The following is a 27,468-nucleotide window of genomic DNA, read 5'->3' on the forward strand; positions in this document are numbered from 1 at the left end:
GAGCAGAACCCTGTGCTGGGGCTGTGTGCATCCCGTGCGCATACAGCAGGAACTCCACAAATGCTTGTCTGGTCTGCTCTGGCCTCCCTTGGCCCTAGCTAAAACTGGGACCCAGAGCTGGGCTGCAGGGAGGAAACTGAGCAGCAGGGGAGCTGGGAGCCGCTCCTGGGCCCAGTTCCCAGGACTCACAGCTGCATCCTCCTGGGGGGGCCCCAGCTGGCCCAGCCAGCTCACCCGCTGGCGGCCAGGAGGCTCCTGCGTGTTCTGCCGCCTCCTTCCCACGGAAATCGAGGCTGGATCTGGGAGTCCCCTGGTGGGGTTTCCAGGGTCCGTGCTACCCAGCGACTGCCTCAAACCTCACCTGAGAATTTACCTGAGCCCAGGGAGATTCATCTTCAACCTTGCGTCAGATTCAGCCCATTTGGGGCTACAGGACTCTGCATCTTTTAAGGGGCTCTCAGGTGATTCTAATATAAAGGGTTCCTAGGGGCTGTACTTTAAGAAACATGCTTCGGCACCAATTCCTGTCACCCAGGTGGGTAAAGTGAGTCCCCGAGGGAGGAAGGGGTTTGCCCAGGGCCAGAGTCGATCTGTTTTCTTCTGGGCTCTGTCAGTCTCTTTCTCCCTGCCCCCCTCCTCACCGGGTCTCAGTTTTTGACTCTGGATCTCCTTCCTCTCCTTTCTTTGGCTCACGCCCCCCCCACCCCCGCCCCCCAACACCGCATCCGGCGCGTTTCACGATTCCGGAGGAATCTCACGGAGCAGTTTGGCCCCGCCCCAGACCCCGCCCCCTCCAGACAACTTGCTTTCATTGGCCTCTTCGTACGCCGCCCGCACTGCCATTGGCTAATTTCACGCCTTCGGCCCACCCCACCCCCTCCGCCCCTCTTGGGTCCTTTCCGCGCGGGCGGGGGCGGGGCGGGGCGGCATCGGGGGCGGGGCTTTTGGAGGGCGGGGCCGAACTTCCCGCCCCGCCCCGTCCCGTCCAGTCCCGTCTCAGTCCTCCAGCGCGAGTCCCGCGTAAGCCGCAACTGCTCCTCGGAGACGGCTGTACGGAGTCCCGACGCTCGAACCGACGGACAGGCCCCGGAGAGCAGGTGAGGGAGCGATGCCCGGGCGCCTCCGCTTCTCAGCGCACCTTGGGGGCCACCTGGACGCCCTGTCTCTCTCGCCCCCATGCCTGTCCGTATTTCTGCCTGAGTGTCCCTCTGTTTCTCCCTTTCCCTCTGTGTCCCCGTCACTCTCCTGCTGGATGGGTTAGGGGAAGACAGATTGGGTCTGAACTGCCCTCCCAAGCTTGGGGTTGTGCTCTGGGACCAGCGTCCCCCCACCCCCATGGGGACTCGGATGGACTCTGCCCCTTTCACCGAGCAGGGTGCCAGGTGCTAGGGCCGGATTCCCAGATTCCAAAGTTGGGAGGGCATTCCAGGTGGTGGGCAGCCGGGCCAAAGGTGTGGTGATGGGAATGTGTGTGGCTTCTGGTTAGTCCAGGCGGCAGGAAGAGCCATGGCCAGTCCCACCCAGACTGGCCACCTGGGAGCTCCCCAGTGGCCTGAAGCCTTGGCCTCAGTTTTGTCAGCTATGAATTGGGACTGTAGCTGCCTAGGTAATTGGCAGGTGACCTGACCTAGATCTGTGTGCATCGCCACCTCCTCTATCCTGGGGGGCTCCCTGAGGAGGGGCAGCCCCAGCTGTAAACAGACCTCCAAGGTTGCTTCCTTTCCGCGGGGGGAGTTGAATGCCCTGGGGGGGGGCCACAGCTGAGTGAGGGCAGTTCAGGCTAGTGGTTGTGGAGTTCAGACCGTTTGGCTCCCGTTCTGCCACTCACCATGCTACCCAAAACAAGTGATTGGATTCTCTGAGCCTCAGTTTCCTGTCTGTAGAATGGGAAGGGACAGAACTCCCTGGGGGAGAGGGCTGCTTCCAGGTTAAATGCAGGAATGTGGGCCTTGCAGGTCTCCTCCGGGCCCTCCCTCTCTCCCCTTCATTCACTCTGCTCCAGCCATACCAGCCCTCCAACACGCCAGACATGGTCCTGCCCCAGGGTCCTCTGCATGGGCTCTTCCTTCAGCTGCCATGCCAGGTCCATGGGCAACGACTTTGAAACATAACAAGTTGCCTAGATGGGCTGGGCCAAGGGACTGCCAGGCAAGGGCTGGGCAGCTGGGAGGAGCAGAGAGAGGCTGGCCCAGGGACGCGGTACCTATGGAAACCAGAACAAAGAGTTGTCACCCCAGCCACACAAACACCTGGGCTGTGCTTCTATCACTTGCAGGCCTGGTGGCCTGGGAAGCTGGTAGTAGGTGAGTGCCCAGACTACTGGGGGGGCTGCTAGTGGGGGGCTTGAGCCCCTCCCTGATGAGGGTGGGAGGTCCCTAAGCAAATAGATGAGTCAGACAGGTGCAGTTTGGGAGGCCTATGGTGTCCCGTCCTGCTGTGTGGTCTTGGGCAGGTCAGATGCTCTTGAACCTGTTTCCCATCTGAGGCCTGGGTAGGACAGGGGACTTTCAGTTGCTTGGTGATCTGATGTGGTGGGTTTAAGAGGCTTCAGTGTCCCTGTCTGTCAAATGGGGCCAGGAGAGGGTGCCTGAGGACAAAGCTCCAGCTGTTGTGGCGGAAATGTCCCTGCCCAGAGGCAGATGCTGAATAATGGCTGAGGCTTGTCCTGGTACAGCCTCAGGTGTTAGGGACATGGGGAGGGGGGGTGTCCACAGCCCCAGGTGTTAGAGACGTGTGTGTGTGTGTGGGGGGTCCCACAACCCCTAATGTTAGAGGCCTAGAGGTGGGTGTCCACAGCCCCAGGTGTTAGAGACATAGAGGGGGTGGGTGTCCACAGCCCCATGTGTTAGAAATGTAGAGGCAGGGGAGGGGGGTCCTGGAGATGGGCAGGCCTGGGCCAGGTACACAGCATGTGCCCCTCCCCTGGGCACCCCTCACCCCCACCCCCCCCACCATGACATAACTCCCTGGGCTCCCCCACCTGAGCTTTCCTGGAAGCTCCTCTGGCTGAGTCCTTGGGATCCTCCAAGACTTTGTTCTCCAGGCCTCAACATCCACTTCTGTCCAATGGGGTAGCGGAAGTTGGGGAGCATTTATCTGGGGGAGCCCCCACTCCGGAGGAGCTCGCGTGGCCCTACTACATGGCCTTGGGCTGTCTCTATCTCTCTCTGGGCCTCAGTTTCCCTGGCTGGACAGTGGGGCCTTTGGATGAGCTCTCAGACTCCATGCCCCTCTGGTGCTGGGAGGTCATTTATTCACTCAACAGGTTCTGAGGCCCTACCGTAAACCAAAGCCTGGTTGCAGGGCACCTCCGACACAGCACTGACCAAGGCCAAGCTGGTGCCCTCCCTCACTTGGCTCACCGGTTGGACTTGGGAAACACAGGTGATCATCCAGAAATATCATTATGCTTAATTGTAACTGCATGAAGATGATGGAGAAACAGATGGATGTGGAAGTTAGTTTAGATGGGGGACCTGGGAGGGGCTCCTGAGGAGGTGACATTTGAGCTGAGGCCTGAATGACAAGAAAAAAAAAAAACAGCAATGTGGAGACCTGAGGGGAAGGGCATTCCAATCAGAGGACACAGCCCATGCAAAGGCCCTGGGGCAGGCCCGGGCCTGGAGTTTCAGAGGAACAGTGAGGAGACCCATGTGACTGGAACAGAGTGAGTGAGGGAAGAGAGTGAGGGGATGGGGGTGGGGGCAGGTCATACATGGTCCTGTGGGCAATGGGAAGAATTTGGGCTTTTACCCCAGAAAGGCGAGCAGTGGAGGGCTGTGGGCAGATTCCTGACTCCGGTGCTCACCGGCGCCCTCTGGTGGCCTCTTTGGGGAGGACGATGAGGAAGTGTGAGAGCCCGAGCCCGGAAGGAGGGCTCAGGGCTCAGGGAGCTAGGACTCAGGCAGTGGAGAGGGGAGAGGTGTGCGGAGCTGGGACTCACCTAGAGGCTGCATCCACATTGCTGCCACAAGACCCTCGTTCGAAGCCTCGAACATCTTTCGCTTGGCCTCAGCCTGGCCTGGTCTTTTCTGTAGGGGGTGGGCTGTGCTCTCCCAACATTCCTGCTGGGCGCCCAAGCTCTGCTTCAGTGGGAGTCTGACCGTAGTTGGCGGGGTCCCAGCTCCCCCTGATGCCCGGCAGGTGGCCAGACCCGGCTCCGGCTCTGGGGAACCCCGTTTGAGAACCACTGAGGCCCCCAAGCCCCTCCGACAGCAGTCCTTTTGCCATATCCAAATTGGGCACCGACTGTGAGGTCCGAGCGGTGGCTGATTAAAAACCCGACGCCGTGGGGTCCCTGCTGTTGGCAGAGGGTCTTTTGTGGGGAAAAAGGACAGAGGGGGCATTTGCTGCTGTGGGCGGAGGCCTGGGGCCCCTGAGGCCACCCTGGGCCACTACAGCCAGGGCTCAGAGAGGTGAGATGGAGTGGCTGGCCCGTCCCTGCTGCGCTGGTCCATCAATTATTGACACCTTTTGTGTGGGACATGAAGAATTCATGCGGTGGGGACGGGCTGCCCGGGGACCCGGGGCCTGCTGTCACCGGCTCAGCCCGGCTCATGAGAGCCCCAGGCTGTCTTGTCAGGAATTTTCACGGCTAGGTTGTTAAACACAGCCATTATTTAAAAATGACAGACTATGAGGAGCTTACATTATATTTAAAACGAGGGTATAGAATATTATTTGGCCATAAAAAGGAGTGAATCGTTGACATGCGCTGCCCCGCGGACGGGCCCCGAGCCCACGACGCTCAGGGAGGGAACCAGACACAGAAGGCCACACGGGGTGTGAGTCCCCGTGGGTGACGCGCACAGAACAGGCTCTTCCACGGACGGGAAGGAGGCTCGTGGGGGCCGGGGCCTGCAGGAGGGGACTGCTGATGGGGACAGGGTTGCTTTTAGGGGTGACGGAATGTTCCAGAACTAGATAATGGCGATAGTCGCACAACTCTGTGAATATATAAAAACCACTGAGTTGTACACTTTAAAAGGACAAATTTTATGGTGTGTGAGTCATATGTTGATAAATCTCATATAAAAAAGCAAAGGTCATAAATAGTCAAAAATTGTAACTTCCTAATTATTCTACCGTATTTGACTAAGATCTGTACTCTTGAGGTCATTTTCATCTATTGGATGTGGTTGGCAGAAATGGTGAGCAGCTCTTCCCAGCTCCACCTTCACTGACATCAAGTTGGAAGCTTGAAATTGGCCATGGTGGGAGCACGTACACCGTGGAAATTGGCCACTGCTACACATCGGGGTTTGATTTATTGTTCTGTTGATTGTCTAGACCAGGGGTTGGCAAACTTTTTCTATGAAGGGCCCGAGAATAAATATTTTCAGCTCTGTAAGCCATACAGGTCTCTGTCCCGTGTCCCCAAGGCTGCCGTTATGCGCGGAAGCAGCCATCGATGGTATGGAAGCGAATGGCTGTGGTGGTGTGCCAATTGACTTTATTTACGAAAACGGGCAGTGGGCCAGGGTTCGCCAACTCCTGGTAGATCTCAAGAAAGTGATGAAGAGAATGCCAATGATGAGAATTAAACTCAACAGTGTGTCGGGTCCACAGCGGTTTCCTTGTGAAAAGCGCAAGAGCATGGAGGAGACGCTCTCCCGCCCCCGGACACCCGCCGTCGGGCTCGGCACTGACGTCGCTCTCGTTGCTGATGAACGCAGTTCTCATTCTCCTTGTTTCTCGGTAGTCTGGCTTGTTCCCGTAGAGGAGAATGTCAGATGACATCCGTGCCCAGAACTGCACATGTTTGTCAACCACATGTGTAGGCCCGTGACCCATCCTGGTTTGGCGAAACTTACCTAGAGCCTTTTGCGGGAATCGATTTGGCTGTGGGGACTCGATACGGGGTTGCGGTGTGCTCAGCCCCGGTGGGATGGGGGAGGGCCGGGAGGGGTCTCCCCACCCCCACCTCCAGGGCCTCCCAACAAACAGGGCCTGGGCAGCTTTGCAACATCATTTCCCGCCCGCATTAACGTGCGCCTCGATTTGCATTCAGTGATCAATTAGTCATTCAACAATCCTCTAGTTAGGATCCACTGCATGCCCAGGGCTGGGTACTGGTGACCCCGCCAGGACTAAGACAGACCCATTGCCCACCTTCACGGCCTCGAACCTGGCATAGGAAGCCTAAGTCATGAATCAACACAATGAATTGTCACAAATAAGCGGGGTGAGGTGGAGGAGACCAGGGATGAATGATTTGGGGTGTCAGGGAAAGCCTCTCTGAGCAGGGGGACCCTTATGCTGAGAACGCCCCCTGCTCCCGACCCCTGGCAGAGGCACAGTGCATGCAGCAAGGGGATGGGTGAGGCTGGAGCCCACTGAGCGACGGAGAGACTGATGGAGGGGGTTGTGGCTGTAATGGGGGAGAGACTGGCTTGGCTCCTGAGTTTGGGAACTGAAGGAACTGGAAAGAACAGGGTCCACTGGGAGGGTGCCGTTCACCGGTGTGTGCCCTTCGCCTCTCAGGGGAGGCTCGGGGACGGTCCTGCCTCCCATCTTTGCCTCTGCAGGTAAAGGATGTTAGAGCAGCCCAGAGGTTTGAGGTCAGGGTCCGTGGCCAGTGTGCAGGGCGTTTGGGAGCTGGAGTGTCCAAACTGGGATGAGGACAAAGTTCCGAGTCCAAAAGACAAAGTGGGGTTGACAGAGAAAGGGTAAGGATTGGGCTCCACAGTTCTGGGGAAGAATGTGGGGGGCAGGGCAAGCGTCAACAGAGCCAGGGACTCTGTACCCGGACCCCCATTTCACAGGTGGGAAAGCTGTCCCCAAGGGCACGGGGCCTGTCTGGGGTCCCTGTGGGGAGATAGCAGGGCTGTGGGCGGACCCAGACAGTGGCCTTCACTCTCCTCACTGCTCTTCTAACACAGGCACAGTCCTGCCCCAGGGCCTTTGCACCAGCCGTTTTCCTCTGCCTGGCTCACCTTTCCCCTAGACCTTGTCTTTCCAGTCCCAGCTTTGGCAGCTCCACCTCAGAGAGGCCTTCCTGACCATCCTGGCCAAGGTCACCTGCTGTCCCTGGCTGTCACTCCCCCCTCCTTGGCTCTTATCTCTCTCTGAAATTATCCTGTTTGTTTTTGTGTCCATTGATTTCTGGTGTCTCTGGTGTCTGCTGGAAGGAGGCTTCCAGCAAGGAAGATGCCTCTTACGGGACTATTTTGGAAATTTGGAGGGCTTTCTTTTTGCTTGTGATGATAACAGGATGTTCTGGCATTGGGGGGCAGGGAGCAGGGACACTAGGCATCCAGCCACGTGCCTTGAGTAGCCCCCTGGCACACACAACTTCCTAACATCCTGTCAGACACAAACCGTTGAGTGGGGTTTTGCACGGTTTTAATACCCAGTGACTGTTCCCAAAATGCAACTCCTGGGTAAATTGAGGGAGAGGTGGAGCTCTTTTCGACAGGAATCTGTAGCTACATGTTCACTGCCATGCCCCATAGCAGATCTCTAGGAGATGCGCTCTATCCTCAAGTGCGGTGGGCCTGTGCTGCTAAGGCGGGAAATTCTTTTCGATCCACCATGTATTATTAGGCACCTCCTATGTGCCTGGCAAGGTGGAAGTGATTTACAAATCTCAGCTTGTGTGATCCTTTTATTTCTGTTTGTACTACAGCATGGGCCAAATCCTGACTTTTCAAATGTTAAATTTATTTAAATTTTAAATATGAGGCATAAAACATATAGTAAGGGGCAGAAAGGTATAAAATATATACACTTAATATATATAGTAAGTGTTCAGCTTGATAAGATATAACCCGAATACCAGAAAATTCAGTGTTTTAAAGTGTTCAACTTCCAGAACATTCCCTCTCCCCAAAAAGAAACCCCATCCCCATCAATAGTCACGCCCCACCCCACACCGTCCGCCTCCAGCCCCGGCGCCCACGACGCCCCCTTCCCGTCCGTGGATGAGTCTGTTCTGGCCGTGTCACCCATGTGCACTCACACCACATGTGGCCTTCTGTGTCTGGTTCCCTCCCTGAGCGTCTTTCCTGCTGCTGGTTGGCCATTTATGTTTCTTCTTTGGAGAAAGATTAGAATTTTTTTTTATCGAGATTATAAATTCACATATCAAAAATTCATCCTTGGAAAGTGTACAATTTGCTGGGTGTTAGCATAATCACAGAGTTGTACGACCATCTAGCTCGATGGCTTTTTATATTTGTATAGACCCAGATTGAGACACAAAACAAGGGATATTCTAGACCCCTTCCCCAATCAGTCTGCCTCAGACTACCACCTTTATACCATCTATTTATTTATGTTTTTAAAGATTTAATTTTTTTAAAGATTTTATTTTTGAGAGAGAGAGGGCACACGTGAGTTGGGGGGAGGGGCAGAGGTAGAGGGAGAAGCAGACTCCCCACTGAGCAGGGAGCCCGATGTGGGGCTCGATCCCAGGACCCCAGGACCATGACCCGAGCAGAAGGTAGACACCTAACCTACTGAGCCATCCAGGCGCCCCTAAAGGTTTTAAGGTAATCTCTACACCCAACATGGGGCTTAAACTCACAACCCCAATATCAAGCGTCACACACTCTAACTACTGAGCCAGCCAGGCACCCCCTATTTTGTTTCTAAACTGGTGGGTGCAGGTAGATAGTGGTGTCTGCAGATTCCATTTCAGGGAAACGGGGGGACCCAAATTATTTTGTAATAAGGTGGCCTGGGTCTAGGAGGCTGGAATCCTCCAGAGGGCAGGAACAGGATCTCTTCGGATCACTCCAATATCCCCTGTGCTGGGGACACACGTGGTGCTCCATAAATGCTCCTTAGCGACTGAATGAGTGTTCTAGCCAAGCCCTCGATCCTTTAGCAGGCTTTTTTTAGCTTTGATGATAACGGGACGCTCGGGCACTCGGTGGGCAGGGACTGTGGACGCTGACCATCTGGCCCCCGAGCCCCTGGGCAGTTCCTGGGAAGGCCCTGCCCCAGAAGGGCTGACGTGGCACAGCCTGGTCACCTCCTAGCTTGCCCGCCCCCAGACCTGGGTGAGTGTGTAGGAAGGAAGGAAGGCTGGGGTTTATTTTCGTCTGTGGCCTGCTCCCCCGGGATGGCAGTCATCTCCTTGTCCGCCTGCTTGGACGGGGGTTTCTGGCAGAACAATGGGTTGGGGAAGAGGGGGTCATGCAGCTGGGCTGGCCCAGGTGTTAGCAGGTCTGGGGGCTAGGAGTTAGGAGGGGTTAGGCGTGTGGAGGCCTGGAGGGAGGCTGCAGCTGCCTTCACCCACCCCCTTTTCCTTCTGGGCTTAGGAGGGAGGTCCTGCTGGGGGCCCAGCTCCCCTCCGGAACCAACACACTCAACCAGCGCTTGCAGATTGGAAGGCCAAGGCCCAGAGGGGGACAGAGCCCCCCCGCCCACCTCACCCCCGAAAGTCATACAGCAACCAAGACAGGCAACAAGACCTGGGGTCCAGGGCCCTTGGGGTCCAGGCACCTGGGCCTCCTCCCTGGACTCAGGGAAAGTCCTTTCCTTCTCTGAGCCTGTTTGTCCATCTGTAAGCTGGGGAGACTGAATGCAAGGCCTTGGGGGTTCCTTCTCGTTTCTGATGTTTGTGGACATCCTTTCCCTCATGCGTTCAGTAAACACTTAAGAGGTGCCTGCTGTGTACCAGGCCCTGGGCTGACCACCGGAGGCACCATGTGAACAAGGGAGCCCCAGCCCCTGCCTGCACTGCCAGGCCAGGGAGACGAACAATGAAATCAAGGTGTGCAAGGCCAGAATGGAGCATGCCCGGGGCACCATGGGAGCCAAGGGGCACCTGGCCCAGCCTGAGACACCCAGGAGGGCTTCCAGGAGGAGGTGACTGCGATGCTGAGACTTGGATGAGCAGTTTACAGGGAGAGGAGGAGTCCTGGTACAGGGAATGGAATAGAACATTCTAGAGAAACTGGTGGGAAGGCATCTGGGAGGCACAGGTACTCCTTCAGCAGCCTGAAGCTGCTGCTGCCCTTTCCTCAGAGGATCTCACAGACAAGTAGGGCTATGCCTTCAGGGAGCTGAATGGCGTAGAGCCTGAATGGCAGAATGCCAGGCAGTGGCATCCAGCCCCTGGCCCGGGGAAAGCTCACAGCCTGGGGGGCACTGGGGTTGGCCACAAGCTTCTGCCCTAGGACAGACTTAGTTTGATCTTCATTTTACAGATGGGGAAACTGAGGCACGGGGCGGTTATATTGCTTGACTAAGTGGTCAGATCCGGGAGCAGGTCCTAAGTCCTGGGGCTGGATTTGTCACTGAAACAGCTCCTGGCCCTTGAAAGCTCGAGGTGATTTGCAGGCACCAACTGGGGAAGGTGGAGAGAGTTAGGCCTGCCAAGGCGGTCAGTTGCTCTGTTGCTGTGTGGCCTAGGGGAAGTGGCTCAGCCTCTCTGAGCCTGTGTAATTTCTTCAGCAAATTGGCAACCAGCCTACCACCTGGCGGAAATGATGAAATGGGCGCATGCTGCCGGCTCAGGGCCTGCCATGTGGTGCCAAGTCAGCAGCACCCCTGCTATGGCCCAGGCCCGTGTAGCCCTGAAGGCTGGTGACGGTGTGGGGGGCAGGGAAGGCAGTCCTGCAATCCTCGTGCCCACCTTGACCTCTGAGGGCAGGCGAGGGGGCAGTCCAGGGGGTGGGACTTCTCTCAGGGTGTGAGCTCAAACAAAGACGGGCTTTGTGGGGGCTCTGGGGGCTGATCGGGCACCCACATGGCATTCCTGGTCTGGCCGGCCTGGGGCCGGGATGGGGGTAGATTCTACTAGGGCCTGGACCAGTGGGTGAGGGCTGGGGGTGGGTCTCGGGCTCGCCTCATTCATTTTTCTGGAGTCTCCAAAGACACAGCGGGTAAGGAAGCAGGCCCCTTGCCTGCCCCGTGGGCTGCGGTGAGGCCGACCAGCTGGGGAGTGAAGGCCGATGCAGGTGGGCAGAGCAGTGTTGGAGGGTGCCTGGGGCACTGCGTGGCCCAGAGGAGGTGCCTCATCGTCAGCTTGCTGGTTCGGGGATGGCTTCCTAGAAGAGGTAGTATCCAAGCCAAGCTGAGGGATGAAACTTCAAGAAGAGGCAGGGACTCAGGGGCCAGGGCTCCGGGGGGATGAACAGGAGTTCACCAGGGAGGATGCAGGCACCGAAAGAGGTGCGGGGCCGGGTCCTGGGAGCTGTGGGAGCTGCCAGCTGGTCCTCAGAAGGCAAGGATCACGCCCAGATGTGCAAGTTGGGAAGAACTGTGGCACCGCGGGAAGAAGGTGGTTGGAGGGGCGGCTTCAGAACTCGGGGCATCTGGCAGTCGGCCGTGGAGACAGGTGTGAGGAACAGACAGAGTCTGCAGTCGGGGGCCTGCTCACTGTGCCCCGGGAGCTGGCCTGCCGCTCCCCTTGGCCACTGTCCCAGCCCTTTCCCGGGCAGGAGCTGTCACAAGTCAGTGTTTCCAGATCAGAGGCGTCACTGGAGCAATGTGTTCCTAGAAACCTCACCTCACACGTGCCCCGCCACCCCCCCACCCCCCCCGGGGCCCCACAGCCCAGGCTACTGCCCACCTGACTCATTTCTCGCCCCAGGGCGCCGGGACAGTGAGGCCGGGGAATTGGTAGTAACTGGGCTCCTCCACCCTAAACAGCCCAGGGCCTACTGAACTGCAGGATGGGGGTGGGCAATGACAAGCTGGACTTAGTGGGGGTGGAATCTCCCTGTGGTGACTCACCTTGAGCCCCTCCTCAGCCCACAGTGAGGATATGGTGGGCCTGGGGGACTGGAGAACATCCTGCCCAGATTTCACCATTATGCGTTCCCTCTTTTGACTTTACCCTTCCTTCCCTCCCTTCCTTTTTAAAATTTTTTAAAAGATTTTATTTACTTGAGAGAGAGAGAATGAGAGCGAGCGAGCACAAGCAAGGTGAGGGGCACAGGGAGAGGCAGAGCCCCAGCTGAGCAGGGAGCCCGATGCTCGGTCTGATCGAGCTGAGCTCGATCTCAGGACCCTGGGATCACGACCCAAGCCGAAGGCAGACGCCTAACCAACTGAGCCACCCAGGCGCCCCTCTTTCTTTTTTTAGAAACGAACTCCCTTAGATCCCTTAGGGTCCCTTTGGTCCCCATCTTTTCAGTGTGACTGATTTGTTTTCACAAGCCTTCCTACGGAGGTGTCCTGCCCTGTTTTTGTGCTCTGTGCTCTGGCTCCTCAGAGTGTCCCTCTAGGCCGCGGAGTGTGAAGATCTATCGGCCTGGGACGTGCCCCTCTGCCCACCTCCTCACCTGTCCCTCCCTCCAGAAGGCCTGCCCGCACCCCTGCCTCTCTGGGGAGCCCACGCGATGGCATCTTGTAGCTTCTGAGGGTAGCACAGCCCATGTGTCCTGGACATGCCTCCACCCCGCACCGAGTAGGTGCTTCCCGGCAGGTTTGTGGAACGGCAGGCTCCTGTCGGTGAGGCTCTCCTGGGGCTGGGCCACTGGCACGCGCCCATTTCACGGATTGGGACGACGTGGCAGCAAACACAAGGGGCCCGCCGGGAAGGTCCCTGGAAGGCCCCGGGGCTATGGGGACTGACGCCTATGTGCCTTTCCTCCTGGCAGGGCCGATGGACACCTTCAGCACCAAGAGCCTGGCCCTGCAGGCCCAGAAGAAGCTCCTGAGCAAGATGGCGTCCAAGGCCACCGTGGCCGTGTTCATCGACGACACGAGCAGCGAGGTGCTGGATGAGCTGTACCGCGCCACCAAGGAGTTCACCCGCAGCCGCAAGGAGGCCCAGAAGGTGCTCAAGAACCTGGTCAAGGTGGCCGTGAAGCTGGGCGTCCTGCTCCGCGGCGGCCAGCTGGGCGGCGAGGAGCTGGCCCTGCTGCAGCGCTTCCGCCAGAGGGCGCGCCGCCTGGCCATGACCGCAGTCAGCTTCCACCAGGTGGACTTCACGTTCGACCGGCGCGTGCTGGCCGCCGCCCTGCACGAGTGCCGGGACCTGCTGCACCAGGCCGTGGGCGCGCACCTGACCGCCAAATCCCACGGCCGCATCAACCACGTCTTCGGCCACTTGGCCGACTGCGACTTCCTGGCGGCGCTCTACAGCCCCGCCGAGCCCTACCGCTCGCACCTGCGCCGCATCTGCGAGGGCCTCACCAGGATGCTGGACGACGACAGCATATGAAATCTGGGCCTGGGTTTGCTGCGGGGGCGGGGGCAGCTCCAGAACCTCTTTTCTCCCATCCAATTCTGGCCAAATCCCCGGGACAGGTGCCCATCCTCTCGGAGAGGATGCTAATCCGTCGGAAGCAGTGGTTTTAAGGAATCTTGTCGCCTCTCCCTCCGCCCCATCTCCAGAGGAGAAGAGCTCAGCCTGCTGGCCCGCGGCCTCCCCAGGCACCCCGAGACTGCTCTCTGCCCAGGCCGGCCTGACCTGACCCGCACCACCCCTCCAGCCACCGGATGCCTTTGGAAGCTGGCGCTCGCCACTTAATGATGAACGATGTTGCCTGTTCCTTGCGACAGGGTCGTGGTGAACCGGGAGAAAGGGAGTGTTACGGGGTGAGCTGCATCTCCCCAGATTCTTTGGAGTCCTAGCCCCCAGGACCTCTGAATGTGACCTTCTTGGGAAAGAGGGTCGTTGCAGATGTAGTTAGTTAAGATGAGGTCACGCTGGAGTAGGGCTGGGCCCCTGGTCCTTGTAGGAAGGGGACATTCGGACGTGGGTGAAGATGGGGGCAGACACTAGAACGGCCCAGCTGACACCCTGATCACAGGCTTCTGGCCTCCAGAACTAAGAGGGAACACATTTCTGTTGCTGCCTCCACCCGGCGGGGGACACTCAGTTCTGGCAGCCCCAGGGCAGGTGCGCCGGGCGCCAAGGAGAGCGCCGGGGTGGCTGCTGTAGGTAGGATGTCTCGATGGGGCTGGAATCGCAGCCGACTCCCACGTGTGAAGGGTCAGAGTGTGTCCCCGGCCCGGGGCTCCAGGGTAAAGCCATCTGAGAGGCATGCCCATTTGAAGATGATTATCTCATGTGTGTTCGGTAGACCACCAACTGTTTTGACGAGACCACGGAAAGCAACGCTCAACAAATTCTGGCTTTGGCGACACCCAGAGGATGCAGGGACTCTCAACTCAGGGCGCAGATGGACACGTGGGGTGTGGGAGTGTAGCTGTGACGCTCGTTTGTAGAAGGGGCGTTGGTTCTAGCGGACTGCATAACGCTGCGGCAGGTGGGCCGAGGCAGGGCTGGGAAGGCTGTTCGGGGCACCTGCGGGGCGGGGGAGGGGGGACGAGGTCTCACGACTACTTGTGCAGGACCAGGTCTGTGGGGCAAAGCTTTCAAACCGGAGGACTGCAGGCCTTTGTAGGCGAGCAGACGGGTGTGGTCGGCCCCATCCATTGTTTGAGACACCTGGCATTAGTCAAGGAAACTGCACGTACCCATCTAGACGTGGAGTTTTCCTCGGAACCTTGCCTGAGCCTGCGCTGGCCACCGGTGTCACTGCACTGACGTTGCCCCTCCAGCCCGCCGCAGTCCCCACCACGCCCTTTTGCCTCCCCCTGGCCTGCTGCACTGGCTGACAGGGCACCGTTGCCCCAGATGCAGGACAGCCTTCCTCTGGTTGGGTTTCTGCTTCCCTGAGAAAGCCAAGGTTCTCCTGCCCGAGAGCCAGCCCCTCTGCCCACCTCCGCCACACCCCGCTAAGGCAAACCTGCCCTCCCATCTTCCGTCAGGAGACAGATCTTCACATTCAAGAACAATCTGCGTTCTGAGCACCCAAGAAGCCCCAGAGGAAAGAAAGCCTTTGTCCTCGGCTTTGCACACTGAATGCATCCATATGCCTAAGGCTTTGTGCCCTGCTGGGCTCTGCCCAGCCTGTCTTGACTCTTCATAATTTGAGATTTAATTAGAAAAGCCAAAGAGCACTACAGAACTATTTCAATAAAGGCACACATCTTCCATTTGCATTATGTGGGACTAGCGGTTAAATTGCTGGTGCCGGCTGACAGTTTTCTCTTGCCCTCCCGGGGCTCCTGCCTTTCAACCCGAGCTTGCGTGTAGTGTCACATGCCCGCAGTGCACTCCTCGCCGACAGGTTCAAGTTCTGCTCCCCCAGGCGCCAAGAGGATGGACGCGCGGGCCTGCAGAGCTCGGCTTGTGTGCACCCAAACAAGGGTTCGGCTCAGCATCTCATCATGACCAAAGACCCCAGGGCCAGGGTGGGTTCCTTTTCGAGTTTACCCGAAATATCTAGAAAGATGCCTGCAAATGGCTGGTGGGGGCAAGGGCAACTAGTTTGCATCCAGATGTCCTGCCCTGTCCCAGGACCAGCAGGTACTGGCTCTGCATCCTTGACGACCCCACAAGATTTGGAAGTTGTAAGTGATTCCAGGCTGGTCACGGATGCATCTGTCCCTCCTGCTGGGGTCGGGCCCATGTGACCCGCGGCGGCCCCGGGTGCCACGTCACTCCTGCATTTCCAGCTGCCTTGTTTCCGCAGGGGACCCTGGGCGGCCATGTCTCCGGTGTGCTGTGGCGATCGATCCACTTGGTTTTTCCGTCCACTGAACCTCAAAGCCGGAGCAGCAAAGGCTCCTGGCCTTCCCTGGGGTCCCCATGCTCGCCAGAGCTCAAAGCGCATCTGTTCTGAGATGCGTGGGGTGAACCCCCTGTGGACGCGTGTGCCCTTGAGGACTCTCATGAGCAGCGTGGAATGTGTGTGCCGGACAGTGAGGGATGGCGGGGTCCTTCCCCGAGGGTATCTCCGGGGCCACGGGGGGACCCTGCTACTGCTGTGTGCTCTGAGAACAGCTGTTCTTCACGCTCCCAAGCTGGTCTATACACACCGGGGGTGTGGACAGGGGGAGAGTCCCACTCCACTTCCTACAGGTGTGCGATCTGGGGCAGGAACCCTCACACCTGCTTCTTCTCTGGCAAGTGGGGTCACCACCGTGCCCACGTCCTCGGGCTGACAGGAGGGAGGCCAGGCGGGTGAAAGGGGAGGGGTCCTCCACCAAAATCCCACACGGTGATTCCGATAAGCAAGGACTCCAATGCACAACTCACAGCTTCTTTTTCCCTCCTTTGCTCACGAGAAAACCTGGTCAGAGAGCAGGCTGAAGGGCAAGCTGGGGTCAGACTCCCAGGCCCCACTGCTGGGAGACCAGGACCTTCTGAGTGTCTGGGGCATTTGGGGCTTTTGTTTGCCTATGGATGTTTGTGGTTGCTGTTGTTTTAAGTCACCACATGCAATCCGGCTTCAAAAAGAGAAGTGAAGCCAAGCAGCCAGATGCAGAAGAGGTCTGCCCTGAGCACTCCCCCACCTCAGGGTGACCTGCAGGGTGTGGCTGGCCCTGCCCCACGAGCTCAGGGAGATCCAGGTTCATGGCCGACCTCCTTGAGACCTGGCCCTTTTGCACCTGCAGAGGAGTCATGCCTGGAGAGTCCAGGTGCCTGTGGTGACACAGGTCGCCAGAATCCAGGACGGTAGGCGGGTGCGGGCAGCCAGACCCTGCTGCCGCCCCCCAGCCCTGAGTGCCCAGACAGGCCGGCACCAGTGCCAGTTGCCAACGTGGTTGCTTTTCAACCATCTTATTTATTTAAATATGAAAAGAACATTTCATTTCTTCCCAGTTAGTCTGGAAGAAGGTCCCCTGGGAAAACTGTAAGAAAACAGTTGGCTCAGACTCAGGGCAGCAGGATTGCTCTCCCTGGGAGTGATCTGGAGCCCGGCCTGATCCACAGGGAGACACGCACTGGCTTCAGAAAAGCCATGATTCCCCCAGGAGCCCCCCTTCACGTGCCCCAGTGCCTCTTTTGGTAAGAAAGACGGGCAGCGGGTCTCAGACCCCTGCTCCATGTTCAGAGGACATCAGCCAACAGTCCCCCCCCTAGAAAACCAGTAATGCACCAGCAGTCCCAGAGCCCAGCTCCTTCAGCAGAGATGAGGAAAAGCCGCCCCCCGATGGGGCTCCTGGTCACAGCTCACTGCGGGAGGCCTTGGCTACAATCACCAGCTTGGACAGCTCGGCCTTGAACGCCCCGGGCCTGTGGGACACTGCGAGACAAGAAGCACATGGTCGGGCCCTCGCCACTCCAGAAGCGCTGGGTCCTGGGCGGGGCAGGGGAGCAGTCCCCGAAGTGGACTTAACAGGGAAAGGCCCCCAGCCCTGAAAAGTCTTATGGATGAGGGAGCAAAGAAAGGAGAGGTTGGTGGGCCAGTCCTGAGGGCAGCAGGAGGCCTCAGGAACACTCAGGGTGGGAAGAGCAGTGGTCACTTCTGCCACGGTGAGGATGGATGGGAGGCGGGGGGCGGGCTGCGTCACCTCCTGCTTGCGCTGGCAAACTTGTCTGAGGCCCAGTGGCGGCTTTCCGGCAGGACCTGGGATCGCGGCCTTCACCTGCTATTCCCCAGCGGCTCAGCCCTGCCCCTCTCTGTGTGCCCTGAGGTCAAGGTTCTGCTGGCCGCCCCATCTCCTGTCCTGGACCTCTACTCGCAACAGCCCCCACACCCTCGAGGACCTGCAGGTGGGGCAGGGCTCCTTCCAGACCCAAGGCCCCTCCTCCTGAAAGGCCCACTCACTGCACCCCCCCCCACCCCTGTCCCATGCCTGGTGATGCCCACAACCACAAGGATCCTTCACCTCACCTCTTGTGTCCCTCAGGACACCTCCACTCCTGTGTCCATCGTCATCATCATTGGCCTCCCCCCGTGCTCTCAGGCACAGAGCCCCAACTCTGGAGCTTCCCACCCCTCTTTTTGCTCACATCTGCTCCGCAGGGCTGAACATGGCTCAGGACACCAGGCCCCCCGCCCCCGACCTTAGGGGTAACCCTGCTGCCCAAGCATCGAAGCTGTTCCTAGTCACAGAACCCAGGACAGCCAGGCTGTGTGGATGTCACAGGCCCCCCCGTTCTAGGAAGCAATCCACTGAACGTCCCCAAGAGCCTCAGAAGATTTTCATGCCCTCAGGTCCCTAGTAGGGCTTGCTTGGCCTGTGCCATGAGCTAAGGGTGGTTTTTACATTTTAGATAGCTTTAACCAAAGTCAAAAGGAAAATGATTATTTTGTGATATGTAATTCACATTCCTGTGTTCATAAAATCAAGTTTTATTAGGACACAACCATGCCCATTCAGTGCCCTGTGGCTCACGGCCTTTGCTCTCCCAGGTCGAGTCGTCTCGGCAGAGGCTGTCTGCCCCACAAAGCCAAAAATATTTACTAGGGGCCCTTTACAGAAACAGCTTGCAGATACTGGGCCATAACCTGCCCCTCTGGTGGAGGTGCTATCCCCCTCTCCCCCGACCTTCTGTGCCTGAGAACCTGGGGTCCATCTCCACAAGCCGTCCTTACATACCTGCTGTTTTGGTCACTTCAAATTCATCGCTTTTCAGGGGGACGTCGCTTTCTCTTTCAAATGCAGCTTTCGACTGAAAGAGAGCAAGTGGAAACACCCCTGATCAGGAGAGAACGCGACTCAGCCTGCTCTTCCTGCTCCCGGGAGCCCAGCTTGGGCTAAAGCCACACACTGCGACTAGAGGGGCACGTGTGGGCGCTGCTCTTCTAAGCACTCAGAGAATCCGGCAGAAGCAGTGGTTAATCCACTTAAGAGACTGTCAACTGGCTTAAGATCTCATGCCTTTGCTGCCAATCCCTGAGAAGGGTATCTCCCCCTTCGGTGAACATACGGAAATGACAGAAACAGGACGGTCTCTTGAATGCGATTTTTAAAAATCAGAATTGTCTTTTTCAAATCAGCTAGATATGAGTTTTCTAATAAGACAAAAGCGCAGACAGCAGCGGGGCCAGCGGTGTGGTGGCAGCGCTGGGATGGCTGGGAGGCCCACACTCCGTGAGCCTGCAGTCAGGCGCTTGCTGCGGGAAGGTACTTTGCGGGTGTGATAAAAGTCGGCCAGGAGCTGACTTTAAGGAGATCCTCCTCAGCGACCCTGGGTGGGCCTGATTCCATCAGCGGGAAGGCCCCTGGGAGCAGAGCCAGCTCCTGGCACTAAATCTCTTAATGCCCGTCCCTGCTGGTCCGGCTGCTTGGACTGATGCGGTGGTTTTCAAACCGTGTGTGACCCAAACGCAGAAGCGGGGCTGGGGAGCAGGGCTCTGCAGTGCGGCCGGCCCCTGCTGCGGGCCGTGGGGGTCAGCGGTGTGGCAGAAGGCGCTGCCCGGGCCATGAACCACAGGTCACGGGAGCCACCGGACACGGGGCCCTGCCCCCCACCGGTGAGCACACTGCCTGCACCTCTGGGCCCACACCTTCCCTTGCTGTCCCGGCTAGTGTCCTGGGCACCCCCCCCCCCGCCCCCCGACGGCTTCCTGTGGGCCCTGCCAGCAGGCGCACCGGCAGGAGATGGCAGGCGATAAGAGAGGAAGGCCAGGCGTCCATTTCCTCCTCTGCCCGCCGGCTCTCTAGGGGTCAGCAGGGTCCCGCTCTGAGCCCAGTGCCACCTCCCCGGCACCTCCTCGTCCAGAGTCTGCGTGGCGCCCCATGTCCTCCCACGTTACAAAATCACCCTCTAAGGACTTGTGTCTGTCTCCTCGCTTCCACCGCCTCCCCACCCCTGCTGGTGGAGGGAGGCGATGCGGGGGAGCCTGGACCCTGCCCCCCCACCCCCTCTGGGCCCCAGTGTCAACGTGCTTCCCTGGGGAGCCCTTCCAACCCCAGCAGCCCCCGGCACAGCGCCACACCCTCCCTCCCACCTGTCTGGGAGGTGCAGTCCATGCGGGACGCCCCAGGGCAGCCACCCCCGCAAGCGTGCCTTACTCACGTAGGCCATGCCGTACTCGATCTCGGCACCCCGCACCTCTGCCTTGAACTGCGTGAAGTATAGGTAGGACTTGCCCTGGGGCCTGCAAAGGAAGGGCAGGCAAGGGAGTCAGCCCTGGCCTCCTCAACATCGTCTTTTCTTTCCTCTGTACTAGAACATTCATTTGGCTCATTTATTGACAAGTCTGTTTCTCCTTCTGGGTGCAAGCTGTTCTAGGACAGGGACTGAACACTTTTTCATAGAGTGCCAAAGACATTCCAGGTATTGTACCAGGAACCAGGGAAAGGCAACATCCCAGGGGCTGAGAAGTACAGGAGTTAACTAGGCAGAGGAGGGAGAGAGCAGAGGGCAGAGGTCCCATGGAGAGTGCTGAGAGAGTCCAGAGCAGAGAGGAGCTGAGAGAGGGCTGGTGGCAGCAAGGGGGTGACAGTGTGTGCGGGGCGGAGAGCCTTGTGCGGCCGTGTGCGTAGAGCAGACGGTGGGGGTGGAGAGGCAGCGGGGGGGAGCCAGGAGAGTCCTGCTGGGGGTGCATCAGGAGGGAGGCGGCGGAGGTCCAGGGAGCCTCCCGGACTCTCTAAGCCCCAGAGGCTGTGCCGGGCCTGGTCAGTCAATGTGTGAAACTGGGAGAACAGCCCGTTCAGGCAGGACCTCTTGCTAAACGGGTGGCCCCGCATGAGCATGGCCGCAGGCCTGTGTGGCCTGGCGCTGCGCCCACGTAGGGTGCTGGTGCTCACATGCCCAGTCATCAGGGCGGCCCCTGGGGCTCCTCTGCCTGCTGCCGACAGGGACCAGTCCACAGAGTGGGTGAGAATGTCCGCCAACACTGCCTAGTAAGCACCTGCTGTTTACAAAGCATCAGGCAGAAGACTGTGGGCTGCTGCCTGCAAGTAGGATTAGAACACAGGTGTCCTTTGATTCAATGTCGCTGCCACGGCCCTCCAAGTGCTCTGTCCCCCTCTGCCGACCCCCCGTGAGGGTGGGACCACGGCTTGGACTTCTGTGCATCCCCCGAAGTGCCTGCACCATGCCAGACCCACAACCAACACTGGAAGAACGAGATCCAGGCCACAGAGCCCAGGGGAGCAGGGCTAGGATGTGATACTGCTCTAGCACCCTCCCCCACTGAGCTGAGCACCCCCTTCCCTCTGTCCCTTCTCAGGCCCACCGCTCACTCGTGCCGCACTGCAGGGTGCGGAGACGGAGGGGGACGATGTGGGGGAGCCCAGACCCTGCCCACCCCCCGGGGCCCCAGTGTCAATGCACTTCCCTGGGGAGCACTCCCAACCCCAGCAGCCCCCGGCACAGCGCCACACCCTCCCTCCCACCTGCATGTGGGTGACCAGCGCCCCCAGCCCACGCTCCTCAGGGGTGCCAGTCCCTGCTGCCTGGAGGTACCGCAGGCACACACCCCCCAGCAGCCTCAGTGCATTCCTGCAGGGGAGATCCCCCCCACCGGGACCCCGGGCTCACCTCCAGATGGTGCAGGTGAAGTGCTGGTGGTCTTCGCTGGTTCCCAGGCTCATCTGCCACTTCTGGGGAGAGAGGGGAGGATACAGGTCAGCCCAGCACTGCAACTGGATGCCCTCCAGTTCTGAAAAGGGAGCGAACCTTCCCTGGGCCTCCAGGCTGGAGCCTGGCTCAGGGGCGGGGAGACTCCTCCGGGCGAGACCACAGTGGTGGGCATGTGTCCTCATACGTCCACCGCCACGCTTACGGCAGCACTAAGACCGAGCCAGACTGTCAGCTACGGGGTTGGAGTGGCTGGGATGCGGCCGTGTGGGCTTGGCGACGGTCACAAGCGTCCCGCTCTTGGTGGCGACCGTCAATGATGGGGGGAGGCAGCGGGGGCGGGGGGTGTATCAAAATCTGTGTCTTGTGCTCACTTCTGCTGTGAACCTAAAGCGGCTCTAAAAAATAAAGCCTATCAAGAAAAACAAACACTAAAATAAAAGGAGACCATATATTCATGCTTGTTGGCTCGGCATCAAGGCCTCGGAGCAGATGCGAGACTGTAATACTCGTGGTTACATGGAGGACGTGGGTGGAGCCCATGCTTTTTATGCGTTCTTTTGCAAGGATGTGAACGCATTAGCTTTGTAAAAAATCAAATGAAAAAAACTAAGAGTCAGACACTCAGCCAACTGAGTGACCCCAGTGCCCCTGAAGATTAAAACTTTTAAATGACTCCCGGACACACCGCTAACAGCTTCTTCTAATTTTCATGGCCTCTGCAAACCTGGCAAATGGACACGGACAGCCACTGGGTTCTGGGTGCCTTAAAGCGTCTGTCTTGCTAGTAAAATGCGAGTTTACAGTCCCTTCCCCCAGAGTAATAATATCCTCCCAGCACTGGTATTCCTGGTTGAACACCAGAGCTTCTTCAAGAACAAAAACAACGCCATTTTTAGGTTAATCACGACAGGAGTAAGTGGTCACCCGGACGCCGTCTGCCTGCCGCAGGGATGTGGGAACCAGTGACTGGCTCGTCAAAGGGACGGCTGTGGGCCACGCCTGCGGACTCGGCAGACTTTTCTCCCTCCCTATCTAAAAACACCTGTCCGTGGCTCCAAGGCCTGTGAGCACCTGGAAACGTTTTATGCTACGAAATAGATCTGAGAGTTTCCCACAGCTCTGAAAAGACTCTTGAAAATGAGGCAAATGTTTAAACACTGTTTAAAAAATTATGAATGCAGGGACGCCTGGGTGGCTCAGTCAGCCGGGCTTGGGTCATGGTCCCAGGGTCCTGAGATCGAGTCCCGCATCGGGCTCCTTGCTCACCGGGGGGCCTACTTCTCCCTCTGCCTGCCACTCCCCCTGCTTGTGCTCTCTCTCACACAAATGAATAAAATCTTTTTTAAAAAATTAGGAATGCAAACAAACTTAAAACCGAGACTTTCTTAGTAAGAGGGTCAACATCCCTCTGAGTGGCCTTCTGGTTATGTGAACTTGACCGCGGTCTCATGGCTGCAGGGCGCGATGGGCAGATAGTAAGCCTCAGGTCTGGGCAGCGCTCGGCTCCCTGTGGTCTCATCACCGCGCTAGACGGCTGCTGCTGGGACAAGGCCATGCCATCACACGTCTGCTCTGCTTAAAGGTGATTTCTTCAAGATGAACCCCCTCTTCCAAAACAAACAAATTCAGCCTATTCCAAGACAAGGCTCCAGCCTGCGGTCGCCCCAGCCAGTGTGCGTGAACTTGGCTCTCCCTCATCTGACATGGCAGCAGGCTGTCCACCTCTAAGAGTTTAAGTTCAGTCGGGGGGGGGGGGGGGGAGGGTGCATGTGCTCTCTTCCAAGCTGCTGGTGACACTGGGTCAGGAGCACAGAGCAGTGGTTAGGGGTCTGTACCCCAGGCACCTCGGTCACTTCCCAGCTGGGGAAGCCCGGGTCTCTGTGTCCTCGAGTGTGAAATGGGGTAACGCCAGAGCAGTCTGGCCTCCTGGGGTTGTGGAGAGGAAGAAATGAGGTGTGCGTGTGGCTTAGCACAGCGTGGGGCACCCGATAAACACCACAGTAGAGGTGCTACTTCGGTTCATTGTCCCATAAATCAATTAGCTACACACATCCAAAAGGCTGCCACGTGGAAGAGGGTGCATTGGACTGGCTCTGGGTGCCTGGGGGTAGGCTGGACTCATGGGCTTTGGCTCACCATTACGAGGAACGCTCCACCACTCGGCTTCATCCCATAGTGGAAGGACTAGCTGGAGAAGCAGCGAGGCCTGGAGCTGTGGCAAGAAGGGGCTGACAATGGCAGGACGCCTGCTGTCCTGGTGGCGGGGGTTACCATTTGCTTGCTACATTTTGTTAAAATACTGTCACTGGGAATCATTTACTTACAAAGAAGACACATCTAGAGTAACAAAAATCACTCTTGCCCAGTGGTTTCCAACGAGGGATAATTCCGTCCTACAGGGAACACTGGGCAATGTCTGGAGATGTTTTTGGAAGTCACCACTGGGGAGTGGGGTGCTCCTGGCACTGAGTGGGTGGGGTCGGGAAGGCTGCTCGAGGCCCCAGTGCCTGGGACAGCTCCCTCACAGAACGACCCGGCCCTGGATCCCAGACGTCAGTGGTGCCAAAGGTGGAGAGAGAGCTGCTCTTGCCCATTTCAACGCGCTGTCCCAAGTGGGAGGAGAGAGGGGCTGAGAACCGGCGTGCCGGGAGTGTCAGGCACGTGAGAGGCTCCTAAGCAGCCTCCATCTCTACGACCCTACACCGTTAGGTGACACAGTACCACACACTGTTCTGGAACAAGAGCAGTATTTCCTAAAGCCTGGTTGTTGGGGACGAAGGCACAATTAGGGACAAAAAGATCTTCAGTCAGGTCAATGAAGATGAGGGGCTTTGCTTCTCCCTCTGCCCCTCCCCCTGCTCATGCTCTAACAAATGGATAAAATCCAAAAAAAAAAAAAAAGGTTTTTACTGATTTTTATAGTGATGACGAATTCTTCCTTTTCATTTTTCTTTTATTCTTTCTAGCCATGTTGAGCAGAAAATCTGTGCATCTTCCCGAAAACTTGCAGCTCTCCCTCCCAATAAAACCAAGCAGCGGTATGCAGAAAGCACTCCATGCCAGTCCTTTATTCTCGGAGCACTTTGTAACGGTGTGTCACTGCTAGTCTGCCACTGTTGGCACTGCTGCCCACGGCTGCCATAACCAACCACCCCAAACTCGCTACCTTACAACCACTACCATTTCTTCTCTGCCTGTTCTCGAGGCCAAAAGTCAAAATCAAGGTGTCCCCAGGCTGGGCTCCCTCCGAAGGCTCTGGGGCAGCAACCTTCCTGACTCTTCTGGTTTCCAGTGGCTCCAGATGCCCCGTGGCTTGTGGCCACACCCCTCCATCTTTGCCTCCATCTTCACATGGCCTTTTCCTCTGTGTCTTCTCCTCTTCCATCAAATCTCTCCTGACTGTCTCTTGTAAGAGGAGCTGTCACTGGATTTAGGGCCCACCCGGAAATCCAGGATGATCTCTTCATTGCAAAATCCTGAATTTACATCTGCAAATATTTTTTTCTAAATAAGATTCCATTCACAGGTTCCAGGAATTAGGATGTGAACATATCTTTGCGGGAGGGGGGGGGGGGCATTCAAGTCACCACCCTGCCTGATAAATGACCACAAATTTAGCAGCTTAACTGCACTGCCCACTGATCAGCTCTCAGTCCCCGAGGCAGAAACTGGCCCTGGCAGGCCCTCTGCTCAGAGTCTCGCAGACTGGACTCAAGGTGTCAGCAGACTGTACCCGTCTGAGGTTCAGAGTCCTCTTCCGTTCAGTTCTTGTGGTGGTAAAACGGAAGCCTTGCCACAAGCCAGGGGCTGCCCTCAGCTCCGAGAAGCCACCTGCACTCCTTGTCCTGTGCCCCCTCACAGCCAGCAATGGTGAGTCACGTTCTTCTTATGCTTCAGATCTCTTATTTCCTCTCTGCACCAGCTGCTGGAGAAAACAGCCACCAAGAAATGGGGACCTCAGTCCTACACGGCAAGGAACTGAATTCTACCGACAACCTGAATGAGCCTGGAGATAAGAGCCCTGCCAGTTGACAACTTGATTTGGGCTTTATGAAACACCCACCTGAGCTGACCGTGGCTTCTGACCTCCAGAATTGTGAGATAATAAATGGGTGTTGTTTTAAGCTGCTAAGTTTGTCATGATTTGTCATGCAGCACAGAAGGCAAATAAAACACTCCTAAGAGAGGCTCATAGGTGCAGCACGTCCGTATCTCACGTGCCTCTTTCCATCCAGACATTTGTTCACTCTGTGGAATTATAGGGGGGGATCTACCATCACTAGTTACCTTGAGCATTATCTTTTATTGGTGAGACAAGAACAGTTCAATAAGTTTAAGTTAATTAAGGTATGACCCAACTCCACTGCCCCCTGGAGAGAATCTCTCCATGACAGTGGATACTGCCATACAAAACTATGTGGAATTTTGAACAACTCACCTCGTTGGTCCCTCCTTGAGAAGCATAGGTGAATGCACAAGTGTATTTGTCCTGGAGAACGGAAGGTGGAAAAAAGCTTGTTAGGAGGTGATCCTTATTGCTTACGGTGGAGGGTCTCAGGATGTCCTCTGAGATCCAAAAATCAAGAAGATCCAGCTTTTGAGCATCTGCACTAAGGGGAAGGAAGCAGAGCAAGATTCCTGACTGATGTCCCTGGAGGCCAGCCTCTCAAGGCCTCCCAGTGTCTACCGACCTAGAACTCCCCTACCTGCCCCCCTGCTAGTGAGCTCCTGAGTCAGGACAAACAACTCAGGTGCCTTCTGGGGGATGAAGAACAGGAAAGGGGAAGGGGGAGGTCCCACACCCTCCAAGCACCCACCCATCTAGGCACATGGACTTTGGAAGCAGGACATGAACACCAGAAGACCCATCTCTGCTCTGCTGTGGGCCTCAGACAAGTGAAAGCTTTTTCTGAGCCTGTTTTCCTCATCTGTGAAATGGTCCTAGCAAATCAAGCGTTTGGCACAATATCTGGCTATAAGGAAGCACTCAATAAATGGCCGCTAACGACATGACATCCGTTACAGACACGGAACACAAACATGGGAGGGGAAGGACTTCTCCAACAAGCTGGGGACAGGGCTGGGCTGGACCCCGGCTTGCGGACGTCCAGGTGAGGAGGGAGGAAGGCCTTGCCTCACACCTCAGTGAAAGAGAAGGAGGACCTGGCGCAATGGAGAAAAAGAGCAAAGTCTGCCCACTTCCTCCCTCGTCAGAGCTGCAGCGGGGTTGACCTCCTACAGGGCCTGGAGGCGAAATACCCCTCAGCCTCCTCTCTGCCCACCTCTGGGGCGGCTCAGCCCTCCGATGGCCGGGGACTCGCCTGGTCTGAGAGTGAGGGCTGCCTGGGCACGCTGGGCACGTGAGAGGAAACAGAGACTGAGGCTGGCGACCCAACCCTCCAAGTCCCCAGACCCCAGGACGCCGAGCTCCTGTACGTTCAGTCGCGCCTCAGTGATGACCGCACCCCCCAGCGTCCCTTCCTCCCAGTCCCCGCCCACGACCGTCCGCGCCCCCTTCCCAGGACCCGCCCCCAACGGCGCCACCGCTCCAGCCCCCGGGGCGGCGGCGATACGTACCCCCGGGCCCACGTTCTGGGAAAAGGAGTGCACGACGCCGCCAGGTCGCACGTCAAACGCCACCGTCGTGGGCTCGGACACCGCCTCCGCCGGCCTCAATGCCACGGCCGCCAGCAGCAACACAGCCCACGCACCTCCGCCGTTCCGCCTTTCGCTGGGCGCCGCCATCTTGGGATCGGGTCCGCAGGGCTGGGGCGGTGACGGGACGCGGCGAGGGACACGTGGGGCGTCCGCTAGAGGCCACGTCGGCGACGGCGCGGCCACGTGACCTGGCGCACCCCGCCTTCTCCCGGCCGGGGCCGCCATGTTGGGGCGGGGCTTGGACTTACGGGGTGAGTCCCTGGGGTGAGTGGTCCTGCCGTCCGTCCGTGCTGCGATTCCTAACCCTGTGACTGACCCTACAGCTCTTCCAGTTAGTAAACGTAGTAAATTCCGTCTGGAATGAGGGAAATGGACGCTAACCATTGGGCAAATACCTCAATTGTTGCAGCCAAGATCCCTGGATGGATCTGAAAATAAGGGGAACCCTCGTTTTTAGAATGGAGTGGAGAGGCCGGCAGCTAAAGCTCTGCGCCCGATGACTTCTGGTAATTGCAGACCCAATAGGAAGTCCAGCACCCTGCCAGTCCATAGTATGTTAGCCACTACTTCAC

General features: G+C 57.7%; 2 protein-coding genes across 3 annotated transcripts; one reads left to right on the top strand and one right to left on the bottom strand.

The window, feature by feature from the left end:
* The first annotated feature begins 360 nt into the window (after positions 1–360).
* On the top strand, positions 361–14,913 carry TNFAIP8L1 (TNF alpha induced protein 8 like 1). 2 transcript variants are annotated; one of them, XM_027584062.2, is made up of 4 exons: positions 361–461; positions 990–1,097; positions 3,266–3,384; positions 12,558–14,913. In XM_027584062.2, exon 4 carries the CDS (start codon positions 12,563–12,565, stop codon positions 13,121–13,123), a length of 561 nt encoding a protein of 186 aa, XP_027439863.1. In that variant the 5' UTR covers positions 361–461; positions 990–1,097; positions 3,266–3,384; positions 12,558–12,562; the 3' UTR covers positions 13,124–14,913. The 2 variants fall into 2 exon arrangements, with proteins under 2 accessions (XP_027439863.1, XP_027439862.1); XM_027584061.2 differs by lacking the exon at positions 3,266–3,384 and having other exon boundaries at positions 365–461.
* A 1,592-nt stretch (positions 14,914–16,505) lies between these two features.
* MYDGF (myeloid derived growth factor) lies at positions 16,506–27,468 on the bottom strand. Its single transcript, XM_027584060.2, has 6 exons — positions 26,816–27,468; positions 25,677–25,727; positions 21,197–21,258; positions 19,727–19,808; positions 18,304–18,376; positions 16,506–17,003 (listed from the first exon to the last, which is right to left on the bottom strand). The coding sequence occupies exons 1-6, from the start codon at positions 27,278–27,280 to the stop codon at positions 16,924–16,926; spliced, it is 813 nt and encodes a 270-aa protein (XP_027439861.2). The 5' UTR covers positions 27,281–27,468; the 3' UTR covers positions 16,506–16,923.

The sequence above is a fragment of the Zalophus californianus genome, chromosome 1 (genome assembly GCF_009762305.2).
Source record: "Zalophus californianus isolate mZalCal1 chromosome 1, mZalCal1.pri.v2, whole genome shotgun sequence".
Taxonomy (NCBI): domain Eukaryota; kingdom Metazoa; phylum Chordata; class Mammalia; order Carnivora; family Otariidae; genus Zalophus; species Zalophus californianus.